General features: G+C 35.7%; 2 protein-coding genes across 2 annotated transcripts; both read right to left on the bottom strand.

The window, feature by feature from the left end:
• Positions 1–46: 46 nt before the first annotated feature.
• Positions 47–6,828, bottom strand: LOC135623644 (26S proteasome non-ATPase regulatory subunit 7 homolog A). Its single transcript, XM_065126835.1, has 10 exons — positions 6,567–6,828; positions 4,179–4,271; positions 4,011–4,092; positions 3,217–3,313; positions 3,037–3,112; positions 2,794–2,852; positions 2,528–2,650; positions 900–957; positions 735–820; positions 47–339 (listed from the first exon to the last, which is right to left on the bottom strand). Exons 1-10 carry the CDS (start codon positions 6,751–6,753, stop codon positions 268–270), a joined length of 933 nt encoding a protein of 310 aa, XP_064982907.1. The 5' UTR covers positions 6,754–6,828; the 3' UTR covers positions 47–267.
• Positions 6,829–8,158: 1,330 nt separating this feature from the next.
• On the bottom strand, positions 8,159–21,772 carry LOC103999400 (lysine-specific demethylase JMJ31). The gene is made up of 15 exons (XM_018831193.2): positions 21,654–21,772; positions 21,456–21,533; positions 20,248–20,331; positions 19,970–20,116; positions 19,757–19,825; positions 19,519–19,645; positions 18,180–18,252; positions 17,996–18,112; positions 15,275–15,394; positions 15,020–15,038; positions 12,851–12,929; positions 10,066–10,379; positions 9,059–9,174; positions 8,883–8,976; positions 8,159–8,609 (listed from the first exon to the last, which is right to left on the bottom strand). The coding sequence occupies exons 1-15, from the start codon at positions 21,750–21,752 to the stop codon at positions 8,550–8,552; spliced, it is 1,596 nt and encodes a 531-aa protein (XP_018686738.2). The 5' UTR covers positions 21,753–21,772; the 3' UTR covers positions 8,159–8,549.
• Between the last annotated feature and the right edge of the window lie 3,987 nt (positions 21,773–25,759).

Below are 25,759 nucleotides of genomic sequence, written 5' to 3'. Positions count from 1 at the left end.
TGTAGTGATTAAATCCACCACGAGTGAGGTGTTATAAGCCTATAAATAAAAAAGAACCTCTGTTTCAGAGTGTACTAAACTAGAAAAACATACTGAGATACTGATTACAGAGAATTTCAACATATGTATCCTCGATCAATTAATTCTTTGTATTTCACTAGTAGAACACATCAAAATGGAGCCACAGCACAATGATTACTACTGAAAATAAAGACCATTAGGTCTATCTCCCCCATGGGAAGATCTCAGGCTGTATGATCTTTAACTTTAGCTTCCTGCTGCACTTGGTATGGCGGTGGGTTTCGAGTCTTCGGCTTTCTCATGTTCCTTGTTGAGCATCTAACATCATGAAACAGTGTCATGTCAAATGTTTGATTCATACAGAACAATACAAGTGTACCACAATATCAGATACAAGAAAGCCCTTCCACAATTAAATTTAATTGAACATGGTATATATATGTATGTGTGTCTCTCTATAGAGAGAGAGCAACAGCAGATGAATCTAAATTGTTGTTTCAAACCATAAAGTATATACCAATTTCGAATCATAGGTTTTAAAAAATCTACGTGTTCACCAAATCATCCCAAAAACATGCTGCCGTTACATACAAAATCCAAACTGTTGAAATCTATAACTAAATTTACCCAATCTGAAACTTCCTAACCATTAAAACAAAATTAATATATAAACTTATATATAGTAAAAAAAATGGAAAAGAAGCTTAACTTACTTTGTTGTTTATCAAGTTGTGAAGTGCGATAACACTCCGGATGAGGGAAGAAAGATATATAACTAACATCATATCATTCGTTTTCACTGCAAAAAGGAAAAAATAAAAGTAAATTTGTGCTAAGTTAACAATACTTCTCTCCTTCATTTGTGGCAGGAGCATTACCTGCAAAAGCCTTGATCAATTCATTGACGTTAAGATTTGGAAGTAGATTGAATATGTCCTGTAAACGAAATTTCACTTGAGATTCAATATATTATCGAACAATAAGAATTTGTAAATCTCTGCCAAGAATTTCTAGCCAGGAGTTTGGCATCTAGGATAGAATTGCACAGGTTGATGAATGCAAATTGACATCAGTAGTATAAAATGCACAAAACTGAAACCAAAAAATATATATAATTACAGTTATATGATGAAATACTAGAAATATCAAGGATAGACGAACAACATACTTCTTTTACCTGAATTGCATATAGTGAACTTTTAGATAGACAAAAAAGTTAATTAGAAATAGTACAGAAAATTTTGTTTAAAAAGTAGATGTTCATATGCACAATTGCTCATGACAAATTTAGCTTAACAATTGAGCCAAAACCCCATTGTCTTCAGCAGCGTAACCAGGAAATGGTGAAGTATAAATCCAAGCAAAAATTAGATAAGCATACAAGCAAGTGCTTAGTGTTTCTGATAAGACCAGACATTTAGAAAGAAAATTTAACATACTTTTAAGAATGGAATGCAACTTGACCCAGTTTGGTACAGTATGGCTGGTATTTACTGGTCCTACCATCGACCAGCACAAGGACCAGCCCAATTTCGGAAATACCAAACTTACCACTCTTCCCTTATCCCCTGCCTTGTGCTCCTCTCCTTTCCTCCACTCTTCCCTGCTAAGATGCCATCTCTCCTCCTTCCCTCCTCTCCTGTTTGCGCCCTTTCATCCTCCACCTCCTTCCCTCTCCTTTTATGCCACCACCTCTTCTCCTATACTCTGCAGCCACCTTTCATTCTCTCCTTCTGTACCACCATGTGTCCTCCTTCCCTCCTCTGCCACTTCCGCTCTTCTAATCTTTCAATTTTCAGCTAATTTTTCAGCCTTTTTCAGAAAATGATACATACAAGTGTACCGAATGTCGAAACACTGGTACCTGCAGAATATACCAGTCCAGCTAGAGACCAACACAAGGGTCTGATACAAGATTGCATCCCTTGCTTCTACGCATTGATATTCTTATTGGAAATTGAAGTACTCAAAATATGTCAAGACAAAATATATTAAGATCAACCGTGTTAATTTAAACGATCATCTTAAACTGTTAACTGGTTAGTAGTATGTGTAGCAACTTTTAAACATTAGCAGCGAAGAAAGTTGCACAAGCTGGGATACAAAAACCCATACTAGAGAAGATATTTTTATGAACGTTTTTTGTAAAAACGAAAACAAGTACCCAAATCTAAACTATGGATAAATCTTCTCTAGTTAAACTCACCTTGATAAGGGTCATTTATTTCAAGAAGTCACTGTGTAACTACTGTTTCACCAATCATAAATGGAAGATTTATATTGCAAGCAATTCCAAAGATCAAGCAATATTATGCCATAATCAATTCCACTATTTCATGCACATAAGACAAGTGGATATAAACAAATATTTAACAAAACAAAAGTGCAATATATCTTATCCATAATTTGCTACAGATACAGGAATCATATCGCGAAAAATATATGCATGTGCAATGTGAAAAGTATTGACATAAAATGAACAAAAGAAAATAGAAAACAGATGTACCTGCAAATGGTACAAAATCTCATGATTCAGTGGTAGCTTGCCATCAATTACAAGATCTAGATAACTACGTATCTCACGTAACCTTGCATCGAGCCCCTTCAAGGCTGAAAGTTTGCCGGTGACCTGTATCAGGTCCAGGAAAATTAGCTTGTTGTTATTGTCATCTCTAAATCATGTCACTAGTTTGATATCCAATCTTGTAAATAGCATCTCTGAAATTAGCCACAATTCTTTAAAGAATCATTCAGCACACTGAAGAAAATAACCTCTGTTGCAAGCGTACTGATTGTTGTATCCTTGACATCCCTCAACAAGTGTTCCACCCCTATAAAAACACAAGCAATTAAGAAACAATTGTTATTTTGAGTCATTAAGGTAAAGAAATTGCTAAATTTTCTTTATTGTATAGAGCATAATGCAGTTCGAGGGGTTATTCAACTAGTTAAAGAATTAAATTATCTAAACAAATCAAGCTGGTTTCAAATTAAACAATCTTAGTTAATGTATACCAATTTCCTCGACTTCATGAGCAGCAATTTCTGAAGACACATGCACAAACACCTTCTGACTTTTCTGGGTAGCATTCTGCAATCAATGTGTCCTAAAGAGTGTGAGCCTTGCATGCACACCACACCAAATAAAATTGGAAAATGCATAGTAGAATAATACACTAGACCAGTCAACCTTACCTCCTTGACCTCTTCAACAGCATAGTAGGCTTTGGTAGGTATACCAAGCTCTTTAGGTTGGACATCAATAATCACCAAAACAGAATTAGGAACATAACTGCAGTGAGAAGCATAAGATTAACTTAAAGCCTGAATATCAATTTACCTCTGTATATGTTATATTATGGAAAAAGAAATTAAACTTAACCAGCAAACTTCAGTACATAACAAGAACTTCACAGGTAACAGGTGAAAAACATAGAAAGTGAAAGGGAGCATAATCCAGAAACCACAAACGTGGGTCTATGTACTTCTGACAGACCTATTATTTTTTTAAAAATAGAAAACATGTGAAGTATTGGTCTTTTCTGCAAAAGAATATATTGATGTAGTCGACCACAAATAACTGAGGCCTCATGGGTTCGTCATTGTATTCGTGATATCCACCATTAACTATCATAAAAAGTCACAAACATGGAAAGACTTGTTGAAAGTGTCTTACATCTATTATTGCCAATGTTTGACAGGATAAGCCGAAGAATAATTGAACAAATAAATCAGATTCAAGGTGAAATAATCTTTGGGATGTTGCAACTAGCTACCATTGTGCAAAGGTGCAAATTATGATCACATGATAGAAACTCTATCAATGAGCCATATAGAGAACCACCAGTCATGTCTTCATGAAGAAACCAGAAAAGCTTTTTGATCCTCTACAAATAGCTTTAGGAAATAAAGTTTCTGAAAAAAAATCCACAAAAAAATCTCATGGTTCACAACTAAGAAAAGCAAGTTGGATGATTTCATAATCTTACTCATTGAACAAAGCATGAATGTCCAAATCATTCTCCCTTAGTTTTGGTCCTGTGCTATACCAACCCACAACATGCTCCTTGGCTGCAGAACAATAAGTTTGGTTCAAACATATAATGAAACTTTTGAACTCTTTAAGGACACATATTTAAGTTTGAACAAGGTGGCACCATTTATTCTCTTAAACATGGAGAACATTGACTCATGATAATTATGATCCAGAAACCAAATGCTTGGGTCTTTCTCATCTTCTTCGAAAGGCACTGCAAATAAAACACATGAGCAATATGCTTTAAGGAACTAGAACAAAACCAATCTGACTGGTAGAACAGTATGTAGTATATAAGAATAAATCAAACATAGGAACACTTAAATGAAATAAACAGGGTACTGAAAAATCTGATTGATAACAACGACAACTAATATAATGGGATGGAATGATGTCCAAGAAACCCAACTAACTGCATGAAGCACAATAAAGAAATATAGCCAAGAAACTTTCATAAAAATAATGCATCAGCTCAAAATTTGCAACTTAAATGGTGCTTAATCATTTACAATTGGTCATCCCTGCATTATATTATCTGCTTGAATCATTATCTCACAATTTCACCAAACCTCTACTTCACTTATCTGCTTGAACAACTATCTGCATTCAGCTAGAATTATGCTAAGCAAGGTCTCAGAAATTAGTGATAGTCTAGTTATAATAAAAGCTGTCTAACATGATCCAACATCTATATCAATTTATTTGTTAACTTTGATTCTTTAATTCTATTCAAAGTATAGAATGCCCTTTGTCTCACTATTATAATGATGCATAACTTAAAAAATAGTAAACCCCACTAATTGCAAACTAAATCCACCTTTTTTAGAACATTAAGCAGATTATTCACATAAACCACTTAGTAATCTAAAAATCAAAATAAAAGGCAATTATTTTGACATATAACTCTGCTCTACCAATTTGTCGTCTGGCTTCACTTTGTTCTACTTAAGGTAGACATTCTGTTCTTTGCATTCTTATTTGTTCAAACCTTGAAACCATGAGAACAGGTTACATATATCCTTGTTCTTCTACAATAAGTTTTGATGTTGGCATTTCATTACTCTCTTTGGGCATTTGGTGGAGAAAAGAAGAGAAAAGAAATGCAAGATGAGAAAATATTAGCTCTTCGTTTAACATACATGGAAAAAGAGAAAAATATGAATCACTTCAAAATGCCTTCAGCATCCATGGCATAGTTATTTCAAAAACAGATATTAGTCAAATGCTTCCTAATAGTATGACGCATACTTCAGCATATATGTAGGATCTGCAGATGATATTTTATGCAAATAGAGAAAACAAACTCCTCAAATGAGTTGGAGGTAAATTATTCACATTCGGCAAATTGTGCTGACATAAACATAACATTGTTAATTACATGATGCTGCATGAAGATAGCATATACATAAACTTAGAATCCTTTCCATTTATGTTAAATTTGTTGGAAACATACAAGACTAATCTCATACGATCTTGTCTGGATGCTTTTGCTAAGTGCATTGGTGACTTGGGATAACAAAACCATTCCACATTTTGGTTCAGAACAGTTGGTAGCAGCCCAAATGACGTGCTAATCTGATTTTGTATGTTTCACTATGAAGCTCATAAATTACAGCCAGTAGGAGATAAGAAATTATAGACAGTGAGTAATGCTCAGATCATAAGAAGTTATACTAAAGCAACTGATCAAGATGGGTCACCACCATATCAGTCAATTAAAATGTTCCAATTGACTATTTATCCCCTATCATAATTCAAGTAGCCCTTCATTTTTAACTGGAACTAAAAATCATTTAAGCTCCCAAACAACACTGGTGGAGGTGGGCTACCAAGAATTTGGAAACCTATCCTAACTCAACATACATCTAAAATATAGTGCATCTGCACTTAACAACATCAAATACAAATAATGATAAAATAATTTATAAAAATAACTATTGCGTACAGAAAAATTCTAATTATACTCAAACCTAGTCAAGCTTACAACAGAAATCAATCGGCATAATAAATCAACCATATCTCTCAAGTAGCAATACCAGCAAACTGAAGCCAATACCCATCAGTAGAAGACAGCAACAAAAACTCTATTTGATTTCCAGGTAAGATAAATATCGTCTTCCATACTTGTCTTAAGCAATAGATTGAAATAAACAAACAGAGATACACAAGAAAACAGAAAAAGAACATAAAATAAAGAATTCACACCTACACCAAACTTGTAACCCATAGGTTCTTTATACTTATTTGCAAAAACATGAGTAAAGGGCAACAACCTAAACCTAATTTTGATTCCAATTATGCCGTGAGACATCTTCCATACTTATGCAACCTTCGACACGAAGAAATGAAGAACGAAAAGAGGAAAGAATCAAGACAACTGAATCATTAACCTATAGTTCCATATTACTTCTAGACACTCTAGGAACATGAAACAAAATATGCAACACCTAAACCAGAAGACGATGGCAAAAGATCGGGAGAGGGATCTGGTGGCGGATTACGCCCTGACCTGCATAGGAGTTGGTGACGTCGACGGTGCCTTTGGCGGAGGAGCCGAGGAGGACGCCGATGACGCGCTTGCGGGTGTCGCGGGCGACCCGGTTGTAGTTGTCGACGATGCTCAGCAGCACCAGCGGATGGACGATCACCTTCTCCACCGCCCTCCCTGACATCTGCTGCACCTTCACCACATCCATCCTTCCGCCTTCTCTTCTGTTTCGCTTGTTAGGGTTCTCTCTTCCCCTCTTCTCCGCTACAGAGAGAATAAAGGAAAGTAGAAAGAAAAGAAGGGCTTATATAAAATCCAATAAATAACAACTTATTTACATATCTATCCTCGGAATATATATATATATATATATTACCTTACTATATTATAAATTATTTATAATATAGTCTATTAAATTATATATATATATATATATATATGTATTTTTGTATATATGTATATATCATGTAATTGATCTCATTGTTAGATTAGATATATATATATATATAATTTAATAGAGAATATATTATAAATAATTTATAATATAGTAAGGTAATATTCCCTTTAGGTTTTATGTTGATGTGGCATGCCCAATTGATTTATTATCTTTGGTGAATGTGATAGAATGTTCATCATGCACTAATAGGATTTAGTATGTCTTAAGTTTTAATTGTTCGAAAATAATGATCATATCATTTATCGTCATTGTGCTCAAGGCAAAATCTTATCCCTCTTAGAGTATAATGACAAAGCGTATTATACACAAAGAGGACGATTTGAGATAAATTGGGTATTTATTTTTCTAGTCAAAAGCTCATATGCAAAAGAGATGCTTCAATTTTCTTTTCTTTTCTTTTCACAAACACATCATCATGTGCAGTGCAAAGGAGATGCATTGACCATGTTACACACTTGCTTCTTTATGTTGGGCGAAAATATCACTTGCATTAGTTGTTACATTGGGTGCTTTTTTTTTTGTCTAGAGCGAGAATGCATCAAGAACTTTGAATACTTTCTAACGATGGATGGATGGATGAATGCATCACACGCAAAGAGAATGGTAGAAACAAACGAATCTTTCTAATGCTGGATGGATGGATGGATGGATGGATGCATCACACGTAAAGAGAATGGTAGAAACCTTGAATGTTTCCTTCTTATCATGAACAAACGAATCGCGCACAAATGAGTCACTCACTCAAGAAAGCATTGGGTGTCATGAGTTCAAAGTCACATTTGTGTTGTTTAAGTATTGACACAAATAATGGTGATGTGGTGACAAAACGGTTTGCTGAGCCTTCTTGTGACTCTTTTCAAGTTAATTGTCGATTTCACTGTGATTTATTTGTCCACAATTACATCAATCCTTTGCAATCCTTTTCAACACAGCAATATAAAAAGAAATTAAAAAAAGCTTACCTACGATGAGATTACCACATGAAGAAAAGAGAGAGAGAGAGAGAGAGAGAGAGAGAGAGGAAAACAAAACACTTGATCGATACATGTTATGAATAGGATTACCCAAAAACTTAAAAACTGTCAGCAGAAGAAAAACTCAAACTTATATTAAGCTTCAACATCATGATGTGCAAGTCAAATTAGACACATGAAAGTGAATTCAAGAGCACGGTGGTGCAAATCGATTAGAAAAACTATAGTGATAGACGTTAGTTACATACAAGTAAAATAAAGAATGCTCACAGCTTGTCATGATAAATACTTCGAACTGGGTAGGTGGTTATCACAAATTCCAAGAACTTGAGTGATAAACAAAAGACACAAATCTATGTCAAATTTTAACAATTGGGAATAAACAATGTAACTTTTAATCAAAACAGATTTTCTTTTTTGTTACATACTTGATAAGTTACATCATAAACTACTCATCTCTAGTTGAGCACGGGCTTCTAACCTCAACATTCCCAAATGATGCACCGGCAAGGATGGAACCTTTCCAAGCTTTTGCAGAAAGCTTGATCTTGAATTCGAACCGCTTTAGCTCCGTCAACTATTTCGCTGGTCAGGATGTGCCCCAAGGTACTTATCCAGCACATTCTTGAATGCCTGCAACGCAGTTCCATGATTATTATCAGCAAAGCAATGCAACCTTGGTAGTCTCTCTTATGCGCATGACACTTTCTTTTCTGAATAAAAGGAAAAGAAAGCTATCGTATCCATGCAGAAAAAATCTTCCCTAGGGAAAAAAGCTGATGGCATACAAGCTCATCATATCAGCTGATTTCTATTAGTGTTAGATAGGCATAATGCCTGCGCTAGATATTTAGCTCAAAGAAGACGGTTCACAGAATGGATACATCACTGCAGAAAACCAAGTACCTGAAGAGCAAATAATTCTTTCCCATTCAATATTGCATCCATTGCAGCAAACTGGTCATCGAAAACACCATAAAATTGACGGTAAAACTCACACCTGGATACAACAGAAGGGAGGCAATAAGAAATTCATCTCTCAAGTTGCATGTCTATGAAAAAAGAAGTTAGGATCCACTCACTGTTCTTCTTTCATGATTTGTTGATCCATCTCATCAAACTTCCTCGTCAGAACTTCTGCTCCCTTTGGTGAAAGCATGTGCAAGATAAGGGCTTCCAATGTCCTTGGAAAGTGATGCTAAAAGAAGTGTGGATTCTCTATTAGTTCAATTTAGACCGATAATGTAGGCTGTTAGAACGTTGTAATAGTATGATAGAAAAACCAACGGTAACTTGTATTTCCCTCAAGTAGGACTACAGTAACTTTTTTATTTCCCTCCAGTAGGGCCAATCCTCGATGACTCACTTGCAAAAACAAGTAATTTCTATTGTGATAATTTAGCAAAAAGCCTTACACTGAATGAAAGAAGAACCAATAACCCTTCTAGATAGTTAGTAGGTAATGGTTTCTATATTGTCTCCTTGAAAATGGTTAATGAAAAGGATGATACACTCAAAATCAATTCAGATAAATAACAAGTAAGCAATTTTTCGAACAAATAATATAGCCTAGCTTAAATTGTTATGGTCTGAAGTTCTGAACGCCAACTTGCTCACAAACGAATTGCCACATGTCCTTAGATTGGATCGTAACAACTCCATGTCTCTCAGATCCACCTTGTCCCTAAGGTAGAGGATCAGGACTATTTTGCAGATTTAGTTTCTTGAACTGCATCTTTTCATCTTCACATTTCAAGGATGTGAATTTTGTTATAAAAGATCATCTCAAGATGATAAACTTCTGTTATAGAAGATGATCTAGGGCACTTTGTTCCTACAATCAAGATGATCTCAAGAAATTATCTTGTTACATCAACTTATTTCATAATTTGTGCCTGGAAATAAAGTACTTGAAATAAAATGCACTACTCCAGTTCATCATTTGTGCTTGCTTGCTGACTTGACCAATCTAATGCAACATTATAAGAATACAGTTCAGACTAACAAATTTTCTCATTGATATGCTTATAAGGCAATTTATGTCAATCACATTTAATGCCTTTGAAATATAAGCAAAGGATATGCTTACCACCATTCCCAGCAGAATATTTCGGAGCACAAGTGGTTCAACAGCCAAAAAGATGTTTGCAACTGTGTCAATTTCTGACAGAGGTGGATTATCTTTCACTATCTGCTCCTTTTCAACATCTGGACTAGACGAATCTTTTGAAGTGGACTCAGTAGATCCATTTTGATTATCAACACTAATAGTATTATGAACTAAAGAGACAAGTTCATATAGCACATGAAGTGCAAAGGGTTCCAGCTGCTGCAAGATTCCATGCCTCCTGCTATTTTCTTTTGTAGTATCTCTCAGCTTACAGCGATCCATTTCATGATTGTCTGATCAAGTTATTACAAGAGAATCATATTGCATGAGGAAATGTCATAACAGATTAAACATGGGACAGATTATACATCAGCATACTGAATCATCAAGAATCCTACACCAGAAGCTATTTGCTCGATTTCCATAAACATCCTATGTTTGCAACTACGTGCATTGAGGAAATGATCTTTACATGAGCAATGAAATAAGACACCTAATTATTTATTTTATTAAAAGAAAAAGCATCTCATCACCCTATACAAAATCAAAATTGGAGTCGTAATTAGCCAGCAACAATAGAATCAATATCAACCAGACCAATCGAATGAGATTTGTGAGATCTAAACCAATCTGAAATAATCAAAAATATTAAAAATGAAAATAGAAAATAGAAAATTCTAAAATTTCTAAAAATAAAGGATGTACAAGAACACGAGTTTATTGTATTTTCTCTCTCTCTGACTTCTCCCCACTCTTTTAATCTCCCACCCCCCCCCCCCCCCCCCTCAACTTCCTACTTCGGTCCTCCCCTCTCTCTCTTCCTTCTCTTTTGTTTCTCCTCTCATGTCCATTCCTCCTTTCTTTCTTTTTATTAATCATTAGATAAAGATTTCATGACTCAATTGTCCAAAAATTAGCCAAAATTGGCTGGAAATTGTTTGATTCACCCAATTTTTTCCCAAAATCAGCTGATTCCAACAAATCTGATCAATTTGGACTTATTTCTGATCAATTCTGGCCACAAATTTATTTTTTTAATTTGGATTTGATTGATCCAAATTTGACTTGAGATCAACCAGTTTGGAGACTATGCAAAAAATTATAGTAGTTAAAACTGAAACCAATACTTCTAACCTTAGTCTAGACATGAAAAATCTATTTCTGTCATCTCCTAAAACACATTCTTAATTTGGGCTAATAATTTTTATTTTTATGAAAATATGTTCAAATAAACTAGGAAAGTCATTTGTTCTGTCTTAAATTGTTCCTTGATAAAGGTATTTGCATCCAACAGTGTCCTATTCAAAGTGATCAATATTACATTTATCTAAAAGAAGCATTAATTAAAATGCAATGGATAAAAAGATAAAGATAACTTTAACTCTCATTAATTTGCAACGATATGGACATAATGCTAACTCCTGATAAAAATCACCACTGCTTGGAAATTACTTTTGGTTTTAAAATTGCATCTAAATAGTTGCTACAAGTTTAATTCATCTACACTGCTCATTCTTCCAAATTCAAAAACCTTTGTTTCCCTCAAAACTCTCACATCTTTAGTGGACTTAAGACTTTGTCCAGACCAATTCTTTAACCCCTCAATTCTCTTGTCAATGCTACATGTACAAGAAACCTATTAGCATATACTGTTAGCATTTTTAGTTAATGATAGCTTTGGAATTTATAACTTCATAAGGTGCAAGCAAAGATGTTCAATTTCGTGGAAAGGAATTGTGCCGGGAATGCGTAGGCACGAGACTTGTTAATCAACAAAAAAGTCGTGATTTTGTGCAAGGCTTGTTGTACCGCCCGAGTTGGTATGGCATGGGCAGTATGGACAAGTACAACTGGAGACCAAGACGCAGATCATCCGAGTCCCCGTTGGCATGCCCAAGCATACTGTGTGTCAGTACATCAGTACAAATCGGTATGTACCGACCCGACAAATCTCCGAGACAAGTCCGATACCTGAAATGGTGAACCCTAGTTTTGTGACTAACTAACGTTGTATCTACATGTCATTGCATTGTACAAAGGCCCATTCAACATGGGCTAGAATGCATTATATGAATCTTTTCGTTTATATGCAAATGGCACACAATAATGGCATGTTCAACCACATACAAAAACTCGTGTTGTTTTCAAAATAATATTATGGAACTCCAAAGACCTTAATATAACCCAGAAGTAAAATATTCAATTCACAAGCAAAGCATGGCCCAACATGTTCCTGGCAACAAGCTGAACTGTGGATTGAAGCACTAATCTGCTACAGTAGGCATAGCCATATGCAGTGTCATCATTGGGCTGCATGCCACATGCATGCTCATGTTGACCATCAGAATATAAATTCTGGAAACACAGTGTCATCACTGGGCCCGCATGCCACATGCATGCTCATGTTGACCATCAGAATATAAATTCTAGATACACGCTCGTTCTATTACTCCACACCATGGGCATAAGGCACTATATTAAGGCAGAGCATTCTGCACCTCATTTCATAAATCTAAGATAACTTTTAATTCACACACAGATTAAAACAACTCTTAAAATTTCAGAGTTGATTAGACATCCAAGGTAGCGATTGAAGCTTCCATCTTCAACTACTTATATATTAATAAAAAATAATCTACTCGACAATAGTGTCTACATGTCTCCATCAAACTCGTGCTCATTACAGGCCAATAACATGAAAAGATGCATAAAAGTCATGCAGTTGCAAGGATCAATCTAAAATTTGTTCAGGAAGAAGGCTAACCTTCTGAGGCATCATCAGCAAGTTGATAATTTTCTATAAATTTGGAACCACCACTGAAGCTCTCATGTAACATATGATTCTGTCCTATTCCCAGCAGAATGTAAACAGATTACATAGTTAAATTGCAACTGAAATTCAATAAGTTACCTATCAGTTAAAGAGTCATTGAAAAATACAATAAAAAATCACATATTCAAATCAACAAGACTAATATGCTTCTCAGAACATCTTCGTATATAGCCCATTAAACATTGAAAACAAAGATGTAGTTTGCAGACTCGGATATATTTGTTGTAGCCACTGGCGGAGGTGGTGATTAAATAAATAAGGCAAAATGCAGCTATAGTTAAGTTAGAACAGAGGTGGTCACTAAAACAAGGCAAGGTGTGGGTAGTAACCTTAAAACATTTATTGCTGAGAAACTTCACATCCAAAATGCAGATACGGGCTAATTAAAGCATAACCTATAAGATTAAAAGGATGGTCTTTGGGGCTAAGAAGAGACACTTGATCGCAAAGAAGAAAAACTTGATCCATCTGATCAACAGCAGCGATTTCAATAGGCGCTCGGGCGAGGCGAGGCAAGGCCCAAGTGCCTCGCTTCATGTCCAGGTGGTGCGCTTCAAAGAGGCACCACTTGGGCGCTCGCTCGAAGCACCCGACGCCTGGGCTCAGGCGAGCGCCTGGGTTAAACCAGGCAACCCCGGTGATTTAGTTGGTTCAATCGAACCAACTAAAGCACCGATATCAACCTCCCAGTATCCCTCTCGCGAGTTCCCCAACCCTAACCCTGCTTGCGATTCTATCGCCGACATTTCCTCTCCACTATCGTTGCCTCTCTCCACTATCGCTCCTCTCTGACCACTGCCATTGTCGTTGCTCTCCACTGCGTCTGTCGTTGCTCATCGCTCCCGTCGCTGCTCGCCACTCCCGCTCCTGCTGTCGTTGCTCGCTGTTGTCAGTCAGCATCATCGGTCTTACTCTTACGCTACGCTCTCGCTACCATTGCCACTATCACTGCTCGTCGCTGCTTGCCATTGTCGCCGCTCCGATTGTCGTTGCTCGCTGCTCACCGCTGTTGTCTTACTCTTACTCACTCTTCTCACATCGACTCGATAGCATACTGTTAATAGTATATTAACAATATACTGTTAACTGTATACTAGTAACAGTTTTTTTATTTATTAGATTAATAATATATTATTTTGATTTTAATACTGCTAATTTTTATTTATTTGAAATTATTGTTATTGTTTTGAATTTTGAGACTTTTTGTTAATGTGATATTGTAATTTTGCAAGATTTTCTTAATTTAATATCATATTTTTATTTAAATAATTATACTTATTAATTATATTATATATTTTTATATTTTAGCACCTTGCTTTATTCGGGCGAACGCCTAGCGCCTCGGACGTTTTTGGACCTTGACACCTTTTGACGCCTAGCACTTCTTAAATCACTGATCAATAGATTACATTTGCTAGCATGGTTTAACATTGCATGAGACACAAACTACATGTTAAAAATCTTTAGAAAAAATACAGATTTGGTGTCCCAGAGATTTTGATGTAGAAAACTAAAGGTACAACCATGGAGATGAGAATAGGAGTTCCAAAATGTGAGTGGATTTAGGAACCTATTAAATTGTAAAACTTGTTCAGACTAATAACAATGAAGTAAATTAAATTATTTTCCTAACATTCTAAATATTTATGCACTTAATGGTGCCCAAGATTCCAGCTAGGATATGCTAGGAATTTGCCTAAAGTAACAATCTTCAACCTAAATTATTCATATTTACTTGATTTTGCCTTGAGCACCTTGCTTCCATGAGTTTCTTGATTTTTTTCTTATCTTCCTTTTTTCATCCTATTTAACTTTTTTCACATTTTATTGAAGTGTTACCTCCAACCTTTTTAATTAATGACCAATAATTAACCATTAATATATTTGATGAAGCAAATAACTGAAATCATAGAAAATTCGAAGGACTTGGTAACTAAGACACAAGGTCAACTTAGATAATTCTTATTCTGACAAAAGGATAGTTTATCAGTAACAAGAGAATAGGTATAAAATGTAATAATGGAGGCTAAACAGAAAGATTCCACAAAACAGAAAATTCCTGCCATTAAAATAATATGATTGAAACTGAAAAATGTGTACCTTTTCCTTCTCCACCAATCTATTTATACATCAGGAAGATAGAAATGCCATCCCATAAGGCAAACAGAAGAGAAAAAAGATGTAAACTCTAATTAGATATCCACAAAAACAGTTGCACATTCAGAAGAATAGAAAAAATTAACATTTATTAGGATATGAATACCAAGGGTTAAGATGCATATGGTTTGGTTATGCCAGACAAAATACAGCAACTGCAAGGAAAAGACATTTCAAAAGGGTAATGCAACATAATACCTATTCAATATCCGCCTCAAATAATATGGATCCATGTGTTCCAACATGTTAGACATCATGTCTGATTTCCACCAAAAATTTACTGCTATGGTTAAATCATCACTATCCACTTGGTGAAACCTGCTAAAATCTTCCTAATCAGTGAAACATATAAAGCAAGCACAGAGAACAGGTTCACTCAAAGAAGAAATACATATCGTAATCATGGCAGCAACTATACTAAGTGTTCTTTGCTAACAAATATAGCAACGAGCCTCCAAAATTGTATCAAGGATAATAAGCAAGACAATCACACAAGTTACACCAGTGCAACAATTTTGCCTTCCGAAAGTCAAACTAATGTCAGCAAAAGCAACCTATCTGTATCTTTTATGCTTTTATAAATTCTTACAATAGCATTAACTGTCAAATCAAATACAATAGATACTGAAACTTATAGCTTTAATAATCTAATACACAAAATAAAGGAATAGAACCATAGAACTATGCATACTGAGGTTAGAATTGTTGTGTGTGGATCATTTCAGCAAATCTTTTTCATTAACCCCTCGATTATCAAAGGTGTCTTTTTTTATTTTTTGACACACTCTAGATACTACATTAAGAAAGATCTATTTTTTGAGACACTCCAAAAATTATATGAATAAAGAAAAGGAAAAGGACACAAGAACCTATCAAAATTTCAGCAAGCTCATATTAAGTTTTCCAGCTCCAATTGGGCCAGTTTGGATCAGGGAAAAGTAATTTCCAAATAACCCGACTAGACCAGGTCTCGTTTAATACATATCAATTTACAACCCCCAAATGTTTCCTCTTCAGGCCTTATTTCCCTTCTATTCTCATCAACCTCCTCTTTCCTTCTCACTTTTCCTACATCTCCACTTCTGTTTCTCCCAACCTCATACTCCCATGTTATATTCATATGAATAATTGTTGTCTTCATCAGCAGCATCCTGACCTATGCCTATAAAATTTCTCACTGGCTTTTATTCTGAGTCTCCACATCTCTTGTTTCACAGCTGGTTTCCATCTTGTTCACCTTATTCTTGCATATGCCCACCCATACATTTTACAAGGGAGGTCAATGATGTCATCCTCACCACAATTTAATCCTTGTAATTGTGTCTATATATATATATATATATATATATATATAATGTTATTAATGTTATCTATACAGAGAGACAGACATGTGCACTCAAAGTCATGGTCAAGATGGAAACTAAGCCAATAGGTTAGGCCCATTTATAACCATAACAAGGCTATTCCAATGTCCATATGCATAGGTAAAAAGGGTGAGGCATGCTTCAAAATTTCGAAGGTTGGGCTCACGATGGCACGACCAATGTTTTTAAAAGTGCTAAGCACCAAAAGGTATTAAGGTCCCAAAACGCTCGAGATGCTACATGCCTGCCCGAGCAAAGCGAGACGCTCAAGAATTTTAAAATATAAAATATATATATTAAAATATAAAAAATAGATAAATATGATCATAAAAATAAAAATACCACATCAAATTGAGTTCCCACAACCGACTTGAAATATATATTACTGAATGTGATTCTTTAACTACTATACCTAAGCTGGCTAATAATTTGACCTCAATAGCATTTGATAGGGTGATTCTTGACCCAAATTTAGAAATTAATGAGTCAATTGACATCTTGACGAAACGGAATTGGAATCAAAAGTGCTATTTATTATGATTTAATACTTAGTGCACTACTTATTATGCCACTTATTGCTACTTAGTGCTCTACTTATTGCTTCTCACAGCGCACTAATTGCTTCTCATGTCCATCATGCATCGTGTCTTCGGCACTACTTATTGCTTTTCACAGCACACTAATTACTTCTCACGTCCATCACGCATCATGTCTTGAGCGTGAGAAAAGGTAGATCGTGAAAGAGAAAGAGAGGGGAGAGAGAGATCACATCTTCCAGCGAGTCTTCTACCCTCCCATCTATCACATCTTCTACCCTCTCATCCGCCACCGAGCACAAATCAAGTCTTCACCGCCGAGCACTGATCGATTCTATTGTATTTGCTTTCAACTTAGTGCCCTCCTCACCTGGACCCCTTTCTCTTCCAATCTCGTCCTTTCTCTTCTAATTTCTTGTGCTACGCCACTTTCACTCAAGTGAGCGTCTAGGCGGCACCTCATTGAATCATGTTGCCTAGAGGTCGTGCAAGGCAATCAGCCTCACCTCACCCAAGCGCCTATTAAAAACACTGGGCATGACCAACCTAACATAATCCATACACACACATGCAATATCAATTTTGCACGATAAACTTTTCTCCCTCCCAAAAGGAGTATATGGCAATTGCCATTAGATAGAAGTACAAAAGTTTAACCTAAACTTACTATAATCTTCAACAATCAATAACATTTAGCACTCCTATTAGTATATCAAATAAAAATTTCCTGGAGATTTTAATAATATTTTCAGCATTTTATAGCAATTAAGAATTATTATCTTTTTATTTTTATTGCACAAGAACCAGATAGGCTAGGATGCAAATTTACCTAGAAGAGTTTGTTCCTCAAGTTGCTGAGTTAGCACCGTGTTTCTTGAAAAAAAATAAACTAACAAGCATACATGTCTTGCAAAACAAAAACAAAGAATTGTAACCTATAGCACAGATGAATGTAAAAAATTATGCTTAAGATAGCAAGTAAGAAAATGTATTATAAACAAACAAACAATTTACCCTACCATCCTTCAGGAATAAAAAGAGCATCTCCAGGATGTAGAACGATCTTCTGGGAATGCTCCTCATAGTTTTTGGCTCTTGGATGGACCGAAAAATCAGGCTTCTCTATATTAACAGCACTGCAGAGAAAAATGAAGATTTCAAGTGGGTATATAGGTTTCCTTGTATAATCAAAGAACATCATACCTATGGTTTGAGGCCTCTCCATACACTGGCATCGGGTATAATATGGAACATGCAGAAGGGGGCGATAAGACAACTGAGAAGGAAGAGTTTGACAGATGGTGTGATCAATATACATTATATTAAAACATAAAATGACTATTTATCACATGTCATACTGGTACACCTAAGCCACACAAATGGCCAAATGAGATATGACTCACATAGCTTATCAACAAAACAGTTCATGAAGAAAGTTAAGGTTTACTATTAAAATATAGAGTGTGAAGATAGAAGTATGATGGCACATAATATAGAGACCTAACCACTTGTGTGCAGGATCATCGAAATATAACAAGCACTAATTATAAGTCATGATCAAAATATAGGAAAAAGATCACAAAATGATGATGGAAGGAGTTCACATCTTTAAAAAAAAAAATCTAGCTTATGCACCATAGACCACTATAGGAACTAACTGGATAACCATTACATCGTTTGTGTTCACTATGCGTATACATATTCAAAAACACAAGTTTGTCAGTGGGAAGAATAAAGGACCACTACAACCATGTATAACGGCATGTGTGAGTTATCAAACATGAAGAGAAGTGCAACAAGACAAGCAAATTGTCAGTCTTTACATCATAAAGTGTCACTTCAGACAAACAAACACTCAGCTTGAGTGAATCCCAAAAAATCCATATGCCCCAAGTGGAAAGTACATATCAATCTAGGGCAGACCATCACCTGATAAATCTAACCAGAAGTTTATTTTAAATCAGGTCAAAAGTTATTAGTTGCATGATGTTCTGTTACAGATTGACTTTGATACTGTTTGTGCATTGACCAGCCAATATGATTTAAAAGTCCATCCTACCAAAGCTAAAGTATGATGTGTAATACATGTACTTGCAGTATGTACTACTGTCAAAAATCCAGACAAAACAATTGTATGGTTATCAGAAACTTCATGGTAAGTTAGAAAAAAAATGTCACAATGCAAGACATGCCCACTAGGTTTAGCAAATTCTAGTTTGTAATCCATTTAACTCTACAGACCAATTGAAATGCCAGAAAGGCCTAAAATATAAGCTTATCTAGTTCCATGTCATTTATCAAGGCATACACTGGCATCCAATTAATAGATCTATTATTAAAATACAGCTCAATCTAGTTACTCAACCAGTTCTCAAACAAATTGTTCAACCTACATTGCAATAAAGGCAGAAAAAAAAACTAATGACTTTAACCACTATAAACCATGGTCACAAAGTTGTAAAAAGGTAAAGAAAAAAAAAACCTCCAATTGGAACAGATTTAGGATTTTTGTCAAGTAAGAAAACATGAACTAAGATAATACCTCTTTTGCAACCAGATACCACGCAAAGCAGATTATGGTGTGGATCATAGTGAGTGCTTGATCTAGAATGAGCCATATTCATCCAGAAGTTAATCGATGCCAAAGTTTTGATCCCTAGAAACGCAGGCTACATCACAAAGAAAGTCAACCACAATTACATATGTCCATATGCAACCTAACTCAAAGATCTGGTCTCATACTAGGAAAATAACAAAGGAAAATGAAGGCTGAGCAGAACCATCTGGATGTCTTCTGTCAGAGTCTCCAACGGACACCTTTCATTTCTTTCCGTGTTCATGATGGGAACCTGTGGATGCAGTCAGCTCATTTTGTCACACATAAACAAGGTTATTTCTTAGATTCATGATTGCAAAGAAATTTCAGAACAACTTCAGCCATTTGTACTACATGTGCTAAATGATTCATATTAAAAATATTTCATGGTTCCAACCTGAGCTACATATAGTTCACCAGGGATATCCGAGTTAGCCAAGTCTGAATCTTCTGAACAGACTTGTGCCTCAAAAGAGCTACCAACATCCAAATTTTGGAGATGCTTCTTGCAAGAGGTAATAAATGTAGAGAATGGTATTGGTACCTATAATCAGATTTAAATACGCCAAGCTAAGGAAGCTAGTCTGTGAAAACCATGAACATGATGTGCATAGATATATGTGATTTATAATATTAAAAAGCAATTGAGAGAGAGAGAAGGAAGGGGGATCATACCCTCTCATGACTTCTAATATCACCGTAGAAAATTCGCCCTGATCTTGACAGCATAGCCTCTAAGACAGAAGACCCAACACTTTCCTGCAGTTATTTTACCATCTTTCACATAACATTGCACTATTGTGAACTAAGGATAAAGTGTCGTGTAAAAAAGATGGCCGCCCATGAAAGTTCCTACTTTACTAGAAATTGTCATCTACTTTTGGATCTCCTAAAATAGATCATAGCAGGCAGTACCCACAGGTCATTTTACCCATGTTTACATAGAAAATGTGACGTGTCAACTGAAGTGTTGAGAAAAGAAAGATTGCAATTTCAATCAAGATAATAATAAAACCTGTTCGTCCCATGGCATCCAGTCTTTTTCAAAAAAAGCCTCACACAAAATCTAGCACTTACATTCAAATTGCCTATGAGTCCCTCAGCAGTCGCCCATAATTTTTACAGGTGTGAAACTTGTGAAGGCACATCCTTAAAAGTGTAAGAAAAACACAGAAAATGTCTTTCCAATAGGACTCCAGCCAGTGTACATTCCCTCATCAAATATTTACAACAACATTTATGAAAACATTAGGCTGCCACCCTAACATTGTAAAACAATGGATTTTCAGAATTAGCATATCGAAATATCACATCAAAGTGAAGCCGTTATTCTGCAGCATTAATCTGGAAGTTTCATTAGTGCTGGAGAAGTTGTTTCAGTAATTTAGTTTGGCAAGAAATTTTTGCAACCAACTCGAGGCCTGAGATCACATATAGCGATGGAGGTACTGATCCACACAAACAGACCCTCTTGAACCAATCTGATACTTCCAGTTGTAACTAAACGTTCTTAAACTCTTAATCATCGTATCAGCAAACAGATCAACAACCAACAAACACTTATCCTGAGTTCTTTGTGCTCTTATCACAAACCAAACCCCTATAAGAATACTGTCATTACAGAGTTATCACCGAACGTGTTGTTCATTCATCTGCTGTCAGTACCAGCTATTTTCTAGAATACACAAGTAATTTGCACCCAACCCGCATCTTATACAACAAACCGACAGAATTACCCAACCATAAAACCGAAACATCTCCAATCATTCTGACCTCTCGAAGTTCATATTAATAAAAAAAGACAATTTTCTTTAAAATATTCAAGATTTTATTCGGAGACAGAGAGTAGTTATGAAATGGCAAAGCAGCAAGAGAGTATTAACCTCCAAGTAGTCAAGACCTCCATCTGAAGGGTTCCACCGTGAGATGGCCTTCCAATCCTTAACAGCGCCGTGAAAGACCTACAAAGAGGGCAAAAATAGGACCGAGATCATTTTCGTGAAGAGGTGAAAAGGAAGAGTTCTGAAATCAAAACACGAGAAGGAAACTACGGAAGAACGATTGGGAGGCAGATCGAGTACCGCGGCAACATTGGCGGGTTCGATCTTGGAGGAGAATTCATCGGGGGAGGGGAGCCCTTCGAAGCGGCGGACGCGGAGAGACGACTCCATTTGATTCATGGTCGGAGTGGAGAGCGAGGTTTTGGGGGTGCAAAACAAACAGGAGATGACGCTAGTAATTGAATCTTATAACCCGTTAAGCAATCTTGACCCGACCCGATAACTGCGCGTGGATCCAATATCTCCAAAAACTTGTCTTTATCGGATCGGGCATATGACAATGCAACAGGAAACGACGGAACTCGATCCGTTTAAGACAACCCAATGGGTTGACGGGTCGGATTCTATCTTTGTCTGAAATACTTGATCGATAATTGAAGTGCACAATTATAATTAGCTAATAACTCTTTTACTTGCAAAAAATAAAGATGGGAAATTAAGTAATTTTAGCTGAGATTTACTCAAATATATACAGTAATTTCATTCATTACACACTTAATTAAATATATATATTTTTTGATAAATATAACCTGTAAGATACAGAAATCAAATTATCATCATATTTAAGTCTTGATGGCTATCTATATTCATGATTTATGTTCTTCATTTTTTTTTTTGTGTGACATTCATGCCAAATTTCTCAATTAAGCTCAGTTTAACTCTACATTTTTTATCAGATAAATCTTTCTTTTCTACCTTAGCTTCTAATTCACCTTTGCAGAATGCAGATGATGAATCAGGGAGACTTAATTGTCATTTGCTGAATCTTGAAGCCTCACAAGAGCAGTTCCTGTTGGAGCTTCAAAGCCATCACTTCAGGATGAACACAGTATCATCTCTTGTTCTTTGAGGGGTTGGGTTATCTGCTAATAAATTGTTGATTAGATCTCACAATCTAATTAGCTTTATGTTGTCAAGATACTCTCAAATGAAAAGCTTCATGGATACTCACAAAGATCCTGCACATCAAATCAAACTTAATCTCTTCATTGTCAGCCTGAAACAAGAAATTATATTCACCTGTCAAAAAAAGGTAGATCAGCTGAGGGTTGCTTCTGTTGCAGTATGTATGTATGTAGATTCAAGAAATAATAATAAGATTGTCCTTTATATTCATGCAAAAGCATCAAACTAAGTGTTTTCATCATACTCATCTTTTGCATTTAGGATGAGGCTGATCTTGCAAACATGATATGGAGAAAAGTGCAGGAAGAGAAAAATACTGGGAGAAGCAGGGGAAGAAAGAATGATTTAGACATTAAAAAAAAATTAATAGTTTCCTATTTTATACTTCAAATATTGACTCAATAATAATGCATTAGACTTATTGAAGATTCGAAATCTTATCTAATAAATTTGTAAGATTTATTGATAAAAACTTTCTATTATCGTAAAATTATCGGATCAAATCCCATCTTTATCATTTAATATTTGTATAAAAAATAAATATAATAAAATATAGATCCCTATTGCTGACTTGTGATGCTAAAATTAAACTATCATGGTTTACAAAATCTCACCTACCACATCTTTTAAAATCCTCTGCAAGTTTCTAATTGCTTCAGATGGAATTGGATGGTTTGCTGTATCTGTTCACAGAGAAAAAGTTTAGTACTAATCTTCCCTTACAAATGGTTCTACAGCACTTTTAACATTGATATATTCACTGCTTGGAGATGGATAGCTAATTACTTCAGTGAACAGCAGAATTTTAGCTGACATGATTAAGGTCCTGCCTGATGATGGCAAATCCTCACCTACCTCTAACCCATTGCAGGTTGATAGAAAAGGATTTCTACCAATTCTTTTGTCAGAATCTCTAGCCAAAATGAGTGACTGCAAGGTGTACCTAAATAAAGAACCATATTTATAGTTGGTGGAGTCAAAAAAAAGATTTGACTGATGAAGTGTTCATGATATAATTTCAATTTGAAGAATATATTGATTTAAATTGGGATATACACTGCAAGAACCAAATCTCCATCTTGTAACAACTGGACAATCAGTTCATTATGAAAATATGTAATTAGAAATATGTTTATTTGCAGGAAAAATTGAATAAAAGTTGCTTTGAGGATAAGTTTACTGGCAGGATGCATTTGAATAATTAATAAGAAATTCATATTTGAAAATTCTTTTGCCTTGATAAAAAACATTATTAAAGATTAGAAATTCATAGATCTATATATTTCATGTGTAATTTGAGGTTTTGAGAGGTGAGGTGGAAGAAAAAAAAAAAGAAATTCAACTATTTGAGAGAAAATCTGATGGAATATATGAGGATTTTGGATTTGAATTTGGATTTAAATTGAGTTAAGAAGGAATTTTTTTTCTTTTTTATGATGAAGAATGAATATAAGTAAAGAGTCTGGAACTAAGTAAATCTTCTATTTATTATTCTTGACTTTATGTTCTATTTTGTTGGTTGTACTAATTATTCCTTCAATATTAAAGATTTCTTCTCTATGAGAAATGTGTTGACCCTTTTGTTACAATAATTAAATTGGTTGTCCAGAGATGAGGATGTATGGGAAACTTGAGCATCTCAAGATAGCAAGGTAACAACATTCCTTCCCCAGTAGAACAAAAGCTTATCAATTGACTGTTTGTTGAAAGAATACAAAGAAAGACTACAAGAATGACTTGTGGGGAAATCAAAGTGAGGCATCTGAGTGTCTTTAAAGCAAAAGTAACTTGAGGATGTAACCTCTCTCATGAACTTTAGACACCTGTTTTAACCTTAGAGATGGAGTACACACCAACACAAGTGTAGCCAGTGCTTTCAACTCCTATTTCTCTTTCACAAGGCTCCCTCTCACTTTGCTTTTCTCTCTCTTGGCCATAGAAAACATTGCTTCTTTTAACTTTATTTGCAATGCTTTCTTCATGTCAAAGTAATTGGCTTTGGTGAGAAGATTTGACTCATGTGTCCTCTCTTCTCATGTCTGATTTTTATATGGTGCATAGATAAAATGTCTAATATGATTCAGATTCTTCTCTGTCAATCACCCTACCAAAAACTATCTTTCTGGCTTTTGATCTTACACTGCAAGCTAGTAAAACACCTCCATGCTTATGCAAGCAATGCACTTCCAACTAGCCAATGATGTGTGCCATTCATGGTATAGGATATGATCATACTTAATTAAATATTTACAGCAATTATTTGTCATTTCACTCATTTTCATAATAATAATAACATTATTATCAAACATTTGATCAATCAACAGAGTCTGCCATATTTCTATCAAATTAATCATAAAAATAATCACAATTCTTGCAAAAAATCTGAAACAGTACGTTTATTAAATCAAATCACACCAAACAGTACGTTTCTGCATACTTTCTCGATCCAGAAATGACACGAAGCTTCCTCAGAGTTCAAACATGGAGTTAATGCCGATGCGTCGTCTCCTTCTCTCTTCTTTTCCTGCACTCACGCGGAAAGAATAATCTCGACTCCTCGCGAATCTCCGCGTCGAGATAGGCCGTCCCACGACTTGAGTCACGGTTCCATTATTCGCCGGAGTGCCACCGTCCCCGTGGCGGTCAACTCCTCGCGTCGAAAACCGCTGTGTCGGAAATAACGGTTGCCGTACTCACGTTACGAACGTGAGTACCACAAGAGATTATGAATCCCGGGGGCCCGCGACTTGGGTCACGAGCGTGCGCACTCTCTTAAAAACGTTATATTGGAAATAACGGTTTATGTAGTCACGTTATAAACGTGAATGACTAAAGCAGGACCATCGCGGTCGTCGGGATACGATTTTGGTCACGAGTGAGCATAATGACGTATCAATCCTCTACGCTTCCGTTATTCACTGAAATACCATCGATCGAGGACATCTACAGGATCGCTTCCCTGATTTGCCCCTCACGTGTCATGGGCTATGCTGGTGAAAAGCTCGTTAATGGAGGGGTAAAATGGTACATTAATCTATTCTATTCTGAGGTTTCGTGTCCGCGATGAAAAATCTGGTGGACGGCTGCGCGCCGCCTCATCCGGGCGGATGAGACACGTGTCATTATCGGAAGGAAATTTAATGCCGAGCCGCGGAATTCGCCTCACGTCTCGATTTACTGATCTACCCCTCACGTGTCTAACGAGAAGTTATGGATAATTA

Source organism: Musa acuminata, chromosome BXJ2-9, assembly GCF_036884655.1.
Source record: "Musa acuminata AAA Group cultivar baxijiao chromosome BXJ2-9, Cavendish_Baxijiao_AAA, whole genome shotgun sequence".
Classification (NCBI taxonomy): Eukaryota; Viridiplantae; Streptophyta; class Magnoliopsida; order Zingiberales; family Musaceae; genus Musa; species Musa acuminata.
Note: the sequence above shows the minus strand (reverse complement) of the source record. Positions and strands in the feature narration are given on the sequence as shown.